This window comes from Psammomys obesus, unplaced genomic scaffold, assembly GCF_907164565.1.
Source record: "Psammomys obesus unplaced genomic scaffold, mPsaObe1.curated_primary_1811, whole genome shotgun sequence".
In the NCBI taxonomy this organism is placed as follows: Eukaryota; Metazoa; Chordata; class Mammalia; order Rodentia; family Muridae; genus Psammomys; species Psammomys obesus.
This window is the reverse complement of record NW_026593982.1, coordinates 732,929-744,882: the sequence shown is the minus strand read 5'-3', so window position 1 is coordinate 744,882 and position 11,954 is coordinate 732,929. Positions and strand designations below refer to the sequence as shown.

At 49.3% G+C, this 11,954-nt stretch overlaps 1 protein-coding gene and 1 long non-coding RNA gene across 5 annotated transcripts in view; one reads left to right on the top strand and one right to left on the bottom strand.

The window, feature by feature from the left end:
- Positions 1-5,328: 5,328 nt before the first annotated feature.
- On the bottom strand, positions 5,329-7,006 carry Pcbp1 (poly(rC) binding protein 1). Its single transcript, XM_055617608.1, has one exon. The coding sequence runs from the start codon at positions 6,753-6,755 to the stop codon at positions 5,685-5,687; it is 1,071 nt and encodes a 356-aa protein (XP_055473583.1). The 5' UTR covers positions 6,756-7,006; the 3' UTR covers positions 5,329-5,684.
- A 108-nt stretch (positions 7,007-7,114) lies between these two features.
- LOC129684457 (uncharacterized) overlaps positions 7,115-11,954 on the top strand; it is a 22,418-nt gene continuing 17,578 nt past the window's right edge. The window contains exons 1-2 of one of the 4 annotated variants that reach the window (XR_008721342.1): positions 7,115-7,405; positions 8,701-8,780. This is a non-coding gene — a long non-coding RNA (uncharacterized LOC129684457). The other 3 variants (XR_008721343.1, XR_008721341.1, XR_008721344.1) reach the window with 3 other exon arrangements.

Sequence of the window (11,954 nt, the reverse complement as noted above, 5' to 3'; positions counted from 1 at the left end):
CTCCAAGAGAAGAAACAGAGGAAGGAAGGTCTGAAGTGCAAGTCCCCAAAGGAGAGGGGGCAGAGTGAGTTCAAGCCCTGTCGTCAAACTAACATCCCTGCTCAGCCACCTTTCTACCCTGTCTCATCTGCACCTTGTACCCTCTGCTTATAGTGGCATTCCTTTCAAAAGTGACAAAACAGCCAGGCCTGCTAGTCCCAGCCACTTGGAGGCAGTTGGAGAGGATCACAAGTTAAGGCCAACCGGAGCAACATAGTGGGACTATCTTAAAATAAGAGGCAAATAATAATATGAGCCATTCTTTGTAAATGTGCTTCTTTTCTTTTTTGTCAGAACCTAACTTTGTAATCCAGGCTGGTCTAGATCTTGCAATCTAGACTAGGCGGGCCCTGAACTAAGGAACCTCTGCTTCCCCAGTGCTGGGATTACAGGGGTGAACCGCTGAACACACCACAAACAAAGTAAAAGCAGGCCTGGGTATGTGGCTTAGTGATAGAGTCATGGACTAGCGTACTGCAGGCCCCAGGCTTAATACCTAGTGGGGTGTGTGTGTGTGTGTGTGTAAGCAAACAAATAAACAAAAACACCAGCCAGATGTGGTCACTCATTCCTGAATTCCAGCAGTTACAGGCCAATTCGAGGCCCACCTAGGCTATGAGTGAGACCATCACAGACGATGCTTAAGCTCTCTCCTGACTTTCACGTTACCTCTTGCCCCATGCTTTGTATCATCAGCTTAACTATCTGAGTGGTCTCCACTCCTGTCTGGGCTCCGAGGCTCCCAGGACTGCTTCTCATGTTCCCATCACTGTTCTGAACCTTCGATCTCCAAGCATGCACATTCCTTTGAAAGGTCTGCTCCATGTTACCTTGGTCATTAAAATTACAGTGTATTGTGTGTGGGGTGGGGGTGGGGGGAGCAGCGGGGATGTGTGAGTAAAAACCTTAAATTTAGATTTAATTTACTTTTTTCTTCGTTTCTCTTTGTAACACTCCATTTGCAGACCAGGCTGGCCTTGAACTCACAGAAATCTGCCTGCCTCTGCCTCCCTGAATATTGGGATTAAAGGCATGCACTACCACGCATGACTTTATATTTTTTTTAAAGAAAGATTATTTGTGTGTGTGTGTGTGTGTGTGTGTGTGTGTGTGTGTGTGTCTTACTTGTTGAGTTCAGATGCCTGCTGAGGTGTGAAGGGGAAGGGGGGTAGGTGTTATAGGTGGTTGTCTGCCTGATATAGGTGCTGGGAATGAGACTCAGGTCCTCTGGAAGAGCAGGAGACACTCTTGACCCTGAGCTGCTGAGTGTGAGGGTGTTCACCCATAATCACAGCATTCTGTGTAACAACAGAACCAAAAGCCCAAACAAGCCAAGACAGCCCACTGACGGTCTCTCCAGCCCATCAACCTACCTATTTATTTATTTCTTCATTTTAGACAGGATCTTACCATATTAGCTCTAGCTGGCCTGGTATTCACTATGGAGACCAGGCTGGCCTCAAATTTAGAGATCTGCCTGCCTCTGCCACCTGAGTGCTGGGATTAAAGGCGTGTCCCCGGAGGCCTGGCTCAATTTACTCTTTTATTCAGCTGTGATGGGAATTGAAATTCTTCTCAGCCTCTCAAGTTCTTTCTCCTTTCTTTCCCTCTTTCCCTCTCTCCCCCTCCACAGCCCCCTTCTCTCTCTAAGCCTTGGCTGTCCTGGAACTACCTCTGTAAGCCATGCTGGCCTCCAACTCAGAGAGCCTTCTGCCTCTTAAATGCTGGAATTAACATCCACATAACCACCATGCCTGGCTTTGTTTTCTGGCTGCTGAGTAGTGACTGTCTAGATTCACAGAAGACAGGCCTGATCCCCTTTCCTCCTCCCGAGTGCTGGGATTATGGGCATGTGCTATTAACGCTGGTGCTGTGGCCTGGGAGTCCACAATGCTGGGTGAACACTCTAGCAACTGAGCTACAGCACCAGTCCTCTTTCTTTTTCAGTGTGTGAGGGTTTACTTACCAGTGGCTACACACCTGAATAAAATGTCCTTCTCTCCCCCAGCAACCATTAACCACCTAAAACAATCCTCAGGGAGGGGTGGGGCCTTGTACACCCCCTTAACTTTTCTGAAAGATGATCTCCCGTAACTCAAAGTTAGTTTTGGGTGGCTGAGGGTGATTTGAACTGCTCCTACTCCTGTATCCACTGGAATGCTAGGATCAAAGGTATGACCAGCTGATGGGTTTGGTGGGGCACACCTGTGATCCCAGCACTCAGGGAGGCAGAGGCAGGCAGATCTCAGTGAATTTGAGGCAAGCCTGTCCTACAAAGTGAGTCCAGGAAGACTACACAGAGAAACCCTATCTCGAAAAAACAAAAATCAAATCAAAACAAAACAACCAAAAATCACACACAAAACAAAGAATGAAAGAAAAATAAAGATATGAACCATTACACGTTACATTACATCTGTTGGACCTCAGTCCTTTTTTTGGGAGGGAAGGGACGGTGGGATGATAAGGGAGTTCCTTCTTTAGAGACAGGTTCTTGCTTTGTAGCTCTAGCTAGCCTGGTACTCAATTTGTAGACCAGGCTGGCCTTGAACTCACACCACGGAGAGATTTGCCTGCCTGTGCCTCCTAAGTGCCTGGATTTATGGCTTGGCCACATCACATGCCTGGCTCTGTGCGTGTGTGTGTGTTTGTTTTTGTTTTGTTTGAGATAGGGGTGTGTGTCTCAATACATAGGTTGGTCTTCAACCTTGTGAACTTCCTGTCGCAGCTGCCTAATGGCTTGCTATCACATCTATTTCTGTTGTTTCGTTAAAATCTCTCTCCAGTAATGTCCCTCCATCAGCTCAGAAACTTTGAATTCTCTCAAGGGCACTTTATAGTGAACTATTCTGCTGCTTCAACCATTTCTTTCCAAGTGTTTACTTTTTGTTTGAACGGAACACAGGGCCTGTACATACTACAGAGTTGCTCTCCCACTACAGTGCGTACAGGCTCTGCTGTGTCAGGTAGTGACTGGGGTGCACAGACCAGCACCCAAGGCTACTAAGTCTCAGCTCTTGGTCCATATTTACCTGCTGGCATGCAGCTGTGGCTTTATTTGTAGTTACTGATGAGACGTTTCTGCCTGTGTACAAATCTGTCATGGGACAGATGTCCATCTTCATCCTGATGTCCATCTTCATCCTTTCCGGTGTATCCTGATTGGTGCCCCTTCCCAGCCTGTAATAGAACCTCCTTCCTGAGATGGTTTCTAGTGGTGTCTCTTGCCTTTCATTTCTCCAAGGTGGGAACTGTTGTATACTTTGCTGTCCAAATAGTCTTCAAATGACTGGGCATGTTGGGGAGGGCTGGGGAGCTTGAGTGCTCTCCCACAATGTATTTGAGCCATTTCCTCTTCCAGGGACTCTACCAGCTTGTCTGGCTCAGTGTTTGAGGACTCAGGTTTGTTGTTCATTTACCCTGTCAGCTTCCAAAAGACACTGTACTAGGTCCTCCCTGGCCATGTCCCTCCTGGTCACTCAGCCAAGTTTAGTACACATCGATTTGTTTCTGTTTTTTCAGACAAGGTTTCTCTGTGTAGCCCTGGCTATCTCAGAACTCCCTCAGTAGAGCAGGCTGGCTTTGAACTGAGTGGTCCGTGTGCCTCAGCCTCCCAAGTGCTGGGGTTAAAGGCTTGCGCCATCCCCTCCCAGCATTCACTTTTATTTATTAGGGCCGATGTAGCCCTGGCTGGTCTGAAACTCACTGCATAGGTGCCTCACACTCAGAGCTCAGCTTCCTTCTGCCTCCTGAGTGAGTGCTGGGATTAAAATTACACTACCGCACTTGGCTAGTATACATACATTTATTTGGTTTTTCGAGACAGGGCTTCTCTGTGTAGCGTTGGCTGTCCTGGAATTCACTCTATTGACCAGGCTGGCTTCAAACTCACAGAGATCTGACTACCTCTGCCACTGCCTGAGTGCTGGGATTACAGGCATGCACCACCACACCCAGCCATATCCCTATCTTTTAATGAGGCCTTCTCTGCCCATGTCTAGGCAATCCCTACTCCCAGAAATAGGCCATCTGCAATCTAGTTTACTGTGTTCCAAAACTGCTTTTTGTCCCAAACTCAGGGAGTGTTCCTTAACATCTTCATTTTTCAGTGTTTTATTCAAGGCCACAGTGGCAGAACCAAGCTTAATTCTATAACCTGGACTCCTTTCGGCAGCCCCACATATATGTAAACAGCGGATGGACATCTCATCTCCAGGGACGCTCGGAGACAGGCCTGTATCTAGTGTCCTGCACATAAGCCTCACAATGTTTACTGTGGATACCCACCCCATCCCCAGGGAGTCCTCTGCCTGGGCTTGAACTGCCCACTCTGGCACTTAAACTGTCTATTGTCTTACTGTTGTCTACTGCTGCCTGTGGCTAAGGGACACTTTCTTTTACCCTATGTCCAGCCTGGACTCAGCTGATGGGGGTTACTAGAACTGCAGCTGTTCTCCATCGGGAGAAAAACTTGATATCATCTTAATGGGTGTTAAACATGCAGCTTTGTGGCTCAAGTGTGTAGTGGGACTCAGGAATCTGCATTCAAACACCCTGGACTGGTCTACATTCCTGGGAGGACTGCCCCACTTACTCAGGATTATTTCCTGCTGTAATTAACCACTGCACACAGCTGAGGAAAATCAGAAAAATGCCTTTTTGTTTCTGGGCACCTAAGTGACAGGTGTAACATTCTGACTGGCTACTTGCCACAGGTGCACGCTCCCCACGTGGCCCTTCTGTGGGTGGTGGGTGTCATCCCAGACTCAAGACCCTCCACTCCCCAACCAAGCCACAGCTGTGGCCCTCCTTCCCAACCCCGTCCTCTAGTCCCTGCCCCCTCCCACAGCCCTTCCCCAGAATATTTTATTGTTCCCGGGTAAGTTTCCCCTTCGGAATGGGGGCAGAACAACTGGCTGGATAGACAAGGGTGCTCCTCACTCATCCTGTCCTACTGAATGGGCAGTTTTTCCACCTGAGAAAACCCTGTGTTTTCTACCAGAGAAATGGGCAGGCGCCTCTCTGGAACTTGTTTGGAGAGATGTCACTCCCAGGAAGAGACCCCGTCTTTTGTAAACATCCCAAAGCAGGCCCAACCTGCCGTTCCTTTGTTGGGGCAGAGGGAATGGAATCTTACCGATAAGGCAAGGAAAGCTTGCAAAGAACAACAAGGGCGGCCCACCCTTCTCCCTCTGGCCTCCAAGCACCCCATACTTAAAAGGGGAAGGGAAAAAGAAAGCACCAACAAAAGAGTTAAGATAGCAATTCCCAGCTTTTTCAAATACGAAGCATTTTTAACCAATCCATTTTTTTAATTCTTAAATTCTTGACATTACAGAACTAAACTGAAATTTATTAACATTCCACTCTTACATTTTTTTATTGACAAACAGAAAATAAAATCCATGAGCCAAAAAACCCAAACAAAACTAAAAACAGGGAAAAGCTTATAAAACTAAATATGGATCCCAGCATTAACAGCTGAACAGAGAATGTGATTTTTTTTCCTTAAATTCTTAGCGGATGATAAAGTGTAGAAACTGAACACTTACAAATTATTTAAAACCTGGAATCACTGACCAGAAATTACACAGTTGGATCATGGGAAAACAGCAGAAGGGGGTTACAAGCGAACCTACACTGTTCTAGCTGCACCCCATGCCCTTCTCAGAGGAAAGCCTGGCATTGATTAGATACTGGGCCAGGCTAATGCTGGCAGCCGAGCCAGTGATAGTGACCTGCCTTCCAGAAGAGCCTTCCACTGGGTTGGCAATTTTGATCTGGGCCCCGGACATCTGGCGGATCTCATTGATGTTGGCGCCTTGGCGCCCGATTATGCAGCCGATTAAGTTATTTGGAATGGTGAGTTCATGGGTGGTTTGAGTAGATGCATCCAAACTTGCCCAATAGCCTTTCACCTCTGGAGAGCTGGAGTCAATTCCGGCGAATCCCGTCCCGCCGTGCATCATGGCAAAGTGAGACTGTTGTCTTGCCACCTGGTTCAGCTTGGCCAGATCCAGCGGAGAAATGGTGTGTTGTCCTTGAATCGAGTAGGCGTCTAGAGGTGGTCCCTCCAGGTCGTGGGTAGCGTGGGGGTAGCCCGCCGCGTCGCTGCAGCGATCTTGGCCGCCCGCGCAGATGACTGGCGAGCTGGCCGGCATGGGCTGGTACGGGATGGTCATGACTCTCCCTTGCGGAGACTGGGAGAGCGTCTCCAGCATGACCAGGCAGATCTGCTTGACACACTCGGTGACCGACTGCGGTACGCCGGCGATAGTGATGGCCCGCTCGGTCGAGTTGGGCAGCATATCCCCCGCCACCTGGACCTGGGCCCCCGTGCTCTCGCGGATCTCCTTGATCTTGCAGCCGCCCTTGCCGATCAGGGAGCCACACTGGGTGGCGGGCACGACCAGCCGCAGGGTGACCGGGGGCCTGCTGGCCGCCGTACTGTTGGTCATGGAGCTGTTGATATCTTCCTCCAGCTTGTCGATGATCATGGCGAAGGCCTTAAAGATGGCATTGGTGGGCCCGGTCAGCGTGATGATTCTCTCCGGGCAGTTCCCCTCCGAGATGTTGATCCGCGCGCCGCTCTCCTCGCGGATCCTCTTCACCGACTCCCCTTTCTTCCCGATGATGCTGCCTACTTCCTTTCCGTGCATCAGCAGCCGAATGGTGAGAGTCACGTTGAGTCCGCTTTCAGTCACACCGGCGTCCATGGCGAGCGGCGGGCGGCGTTCGGGAGTTGGGCTCGTTACGTGGTCAATTCCTGGGCGGCTGGCGGGGGAGGGGAGGAGTAGGCCCGAACTGCCGGCGCGAGGCGAGCGGGGGCCGCGGGAGCGGGCGGGCGCGGGCGGGAGGCCGCGGCGGCGTCGCAAGACGAGCGGCGGCGGCGGCGGGGGCGAGCGGGGCCGGGAGCGGCGGACGGGCGGGTGGGCGAGGGCGCGGCGGTGGCGACTCCGGCGGCAGCCTCGGCGGTCTGGGCGGGGCGGGAAGCCCGCTTTCAACCCCGCGTACCCTCTGACCCCGGAAGTGCTTGCTGCGCAGGACCCCTAGGAGAAAAAAAAAAAAAGAGGACCGGCTCTTTTAGGTCACAAGACTGCGCCAGCGCGCGCGATACTTGAGAAAAATAGCCCTGTGGCGCCACGGGACGGGGGCAAACCCACAGCGAGGGCGACCCCGGGCACTCGGCGGGGCTGAGAGGGAGCACGTGTTTTTATGAACTCTAGAGGCCGGGGACTGGGGAGATTACTGTTTTGTGACGGAGGCAGACAACATTTTCCGCTCCGCCGATGGCTTCCGGCGCGGAGCGATACAGGCAGGCGCGGAGGCTACTGCCGGCGGTGGCGGGCCGCCGCGGGTGGAAAACGTGCGCGTGAGGCGGCCGGGGCGCATGCGCGGGGCGCGGGGGGGCGGGCGGGGCCCGCGGCGGCTTCCGGTGGGGGAGGGGCGGCGCCGCGCGGCCTGGCGGCCGGGCACGCGCTGTGGTGGGCACGTGGGGCCCCTTCGTCCCCGGCGTCCGGGCGCCTCGTACCAGCCCCCACCTTGGCCTCCGTCCGATGGCTGCGTCCGGCGCGTAGAGAGGCTGGAGACTCGCCCTCCGCCGAGGGCCGCTCGCTCGGGCCCGCGGTGTTTGGGGGACGTGTTAGGCACCCGGGCCGCTAGAAGAATGGCGTCCATTTACATAATGCTTTGTTTGCACCCTGCTGGTCTCTTCAGTGCAGCCTCAGTAGCCCCACCTCCTGCCCCGTCTCCCGCCGCAGCCTCTTCGGGCGTTAGTGGAGTAGTGCGCGGCGAAGGGCTGCCGGCGGGCCCGCGGGTCCGCCCCGCTCGCGCGGCCCGGGCCACGCTCCCTGGACTGGCCCACCCTAGGCGCGGCCGCCATCTTGGGAGGTCTTCCTGACCGAGTCGCCTCGCCCGAAATGGCCATCGAGACGTAGGATAGCGAGTTGTGATTTTTTTCCCCCCTCTCCTCGGTCCACCGCCATACCCAGCCTAGAGGAGGTCGTGTGAACATGTTGAATACCTCAGAGAAAGGGCTAACGTGGCGCTCCTCCGCCCCTTTTTTCCCCACCGCGGGGAGGGCTGGCAGCCATGTTTCGCAACAAAATGGCGACACGTCGCCAACGGGAAATCGGGTGGGTCCGAAAGCCCTAGAACGTGGTTTTATCATCCTCGGTCCTTCCCCAAGCCCCTGCAGACTGAAACGACAGGCTACTTGGAAGTTTTTTGGCAGAAGCTTAAATGCTGTACGCCTCCTTGTTGGACACGTGAATAGCCAGAATTCAGGCCTAACACTGATCATTTTAAAATTGAGTGATGGCAGGCAGGTGTGTCTCTGTGTGTGTGCGTGCGTGCTTGCAGTACCTAGTCAAGGATCAAAGCATCTAGAAACCCATTTTCTTAGACCTTATACAGGTTGTGGCGTACCTGATTAAAGATTATATGGCCAAAAAGCCATTGGGATGCCTGTGTCTCACTATTCAAATGTCCAGTAACCTGCAAATTCTCAATTTTTTGCCCAGTTTTATAGTCAAGAGGAACAGTTGGAGGCTGTGGATTTGCCATACCAGATTCCATTCTAAACATTTTACTACAGGAAATCCTTATCACAATCCCCTGAAGTGAAGTGGTTATTTATTTCTCTTTTTTCCCACCCAACAGAGCAAGATAAACCCAGAGAGATGAAGTGACTGACTCAAGGTCACACAGAATGGAATCCATATCTTCTGATTTCCATACTGGTGAGCACCTTTTGCAGATTGTTATTTAAATCAGTTTTAGAATTTGATTTTGCAGAGCTGGATATCAAGCTACCACTAAGCCACATTCCCAGCCTTTGTATTTTTCGTTGCAGTCAGTATATATAGCACAGCTCGCCCTGAACTCTGGATCCTCCTGTCTCAAGCTTCTCAAATACTGGAATTATTAATTTTTTAATTAAAAAATTAAAGGCACGTGCCACTGGCAGGATTATAGAATTTAAATGTTGCAGCATGGTAGCAAACACTTTTAATCCCAGCACTGGGGAGTTAAACAGGTATATTTCTGAGAGTTTGAGGTCAGCCAATTTAAATGCTGTTTCAGTGCTTCAGACAGCCCTGCCTGTTGTAGACTCTTGATTTGTAGACCAGGCTGGCCTTGAATTCACACAGATCCACCTGGCTCTGCCTCCTGAGACCTGGGATTAAAGGCATGTGCCACCATGCCCAGCAAGCTTGTGATTTTTTTTCTTTTTTAAGATATATTTATTTAATGTGTGTGAGTCCTTTATCTGCATGTATACCTGTGTGCCAGAAGAGGGCATCAGAGGGATAGATGGTTGTGAGCCACCATGTAGTTGCTGGAAATTGAGCTCAGAACCTCTAGAAGAGTAGACAGTGATCTTAACCGCTGACACATCTCTCCAGCCCCAGGCTTGTCATTTTTAAAAGGAGCTGTTCAGACTCCTGCTTGCTGTATAGTCAGCCCCCATGTTTGTGTTCAGTGCCTTCCAGTTATTCCTGGTGTTAGTGACACTTGTTTAGGCATGAATATTATTTTAAGAAGCTTCTGGATGAGGACAGGAAGTGGAAGTGATTCAGTCTTTCCCAAAGGTTCAAGATTCCTTTTATCTGGCTCTGTCTGTGGTACATTTTCATCCACTTGGCTCTAGGGGAGCAAGCAGTTTTCTATATGACTCACTTTCCTCAGTTACTCATGTGGTCTTCTGGCTTCCCCATCCCAATCCCTTAAGCAGACAAAATATTTTACCTAGCTCCAATCCCCCATTTCTCTGCAAATATTGACAGAGCATGGCAGAGTGTTAGAAAAATCATAATCTGTGGGCTCTTCAATGTAATAACATAGGTAGTGGGCCAAGCAACAAACATGTACCTGAGTGATTTAATAGGTACACAATAGCAGCAAGGGCAATAATAGCATAAAGAGCTCAGTGTGTGCTAGGCACTGTTCTGAGCATTTTTGGGTGCTTTAATTCAGTGCTGCTTCTGTTTTAAAGAGCATTATAAGAAATTTAAATGACACATGTACACACCTATATATAACCAAACTATTACAAATGAGAATTACTACTTGAAATATATTTTAGAAAATTCTGCCTATTTCTTTACATTCAAAGAAAACAGGAACCATTATAACTAGAATTAAACCCATCATAGGTTATGGCAGATACACATGTTTAATTTTCACAGAAGATGAAGTGAATGGTGATATTTCTACTTGAAAGGACTTGAGTATAGGCCAGTTATGTTCATATGCTAGATGTTGAACCCATAGACTACATGTGGATTTTGCTGGGTGCCTCTTCTTGTGTGGTGATTAAGGCATTTAGAATATTAGTAAGCACTAAAATGTCAGGCAATACAGTCATGGTGATGTACATCTTTAATCCCAGCACTCTGGAGGCAGAGGCAGGTAGATCTTTGAGTTTGAGGCCAGTCTTGATTTACATAGTGAATTCCAGGCCAGCCATGGCTTCTGTCTCAAAACAAACAGAAAACAAAAAAAAAAAAAAAAAAAAAAAAAAACCAATCAGATAACAAAAAGATGGAATTAGATATAATCAGGGAGTGTCCTGATTCAGAAAATTCTGGTTTTCTGCATTTGCCAACTTAAAAGGTATACCTGGGGCTGGAGACATGGCTTAGCAGTTAAGAGCACCTCTTCTAGAGGACCTGCATTTAGTTCTCAGAACTTACTTGATGGCTCACATCTCTCTGTTAACTCCAGTTCTAGAGGATCTGATGCTGCCTTCTGGCCTCTGGAGGAACCATGAGTGTAAGTGACACACAGAGTGACACACAGACATGCACATGGGCTGTGTACCACTGTGCTTGTCGGAGAAGACACTTGATGTCTCCTCTCCTCTCCACATTTAAGAGCACACACTCCACATGCACTCACACACTGACATACACACACTCCTGTTATTAGGTGTCAGGTTCCTGGATTCCATCTCCAGCATGAGAAAAAAAAAAATCCCATTTTCAGTGTGCCTGCTATTGTTGGTTTATCCTTCTTCTCATTTTTTCCTCCAGACAGTCTCTTTACACAGGCCTGGCAGTGTTGCTACTCCGTAGTAGACTAGACTCAACTGACTTTGAACTCAGAAAGATCCACCTAATTCTGCCTCCCAAGCACTGGGATTAAAGGTGTGCACCACCATACCTAGCCACCCTTTTTTTGTTGTTTTTGTTTTTGGGGATTCAGGGTCTTAATCTAATGTCCAGGTTGGACTCAGATTGATGAGTTTCAATGATCTTTCTATCTCAGCCTTGAATGTAGCTAAAGTACAGCTGTGTGAAACATGCCTAGCTCAGCTTGGGCACTTTCTGACACAGCCATCTACTCCATCCTGGCCTTTCCTCAGCTCTAGACATTCTTGTCTAATAGTCATGGCCACTTACTTGCTGTTGTAGTCTTGAGTCTCTCTGAATGTCGATTTCTATGCCTGTCAAATTGAGATAATGGCAAATGAGAAAGAAAGAGGGGTAGACATAATGTGTTAGAAAATATGTATCTCTGCCTTGTTTTGGAAAAATTGTAAATGTAACTTATTTTCTTATGAGAGTAACTGTAAAGAGAATTTTGGCTTTTTTAAAAACCCAGTTATGTGAATGTTTTTATTTTAATCTCAGGTGTAGGATATGGGGTAGCTTTAGATTGTCCACAGCTGCTAACTGTGATTGTCTCATGCTCTAGGAGGGACATGGATTTACCATTGGCAGATAGTATCTGGGTTTGTGGCATGTGGAATTCTGGGAACTTTTTCTGAAGAGGGTATAAATGCCAGGGCTCTGAGAGGGCTGCATGCTCTGAAGGGCTGCTGCTCCCCCTGTTGTTGTGGCTATTGTTGCTGCTACTTCTTCGGTGTGTGTGTGTGTGTGTGTGTGTGTGTGTGTGTGTGTGTGTGTGTG

What these genes read in the sequence shown, in the direction of transcription:
- Pcbp1 (XM_055617608.1), bottom strand. Translation starts at nt 6,755, where the DNA reads ATGGACGCCGGTGTGACTGAAAGCGGACTCAACGTGACTCTCACCATT.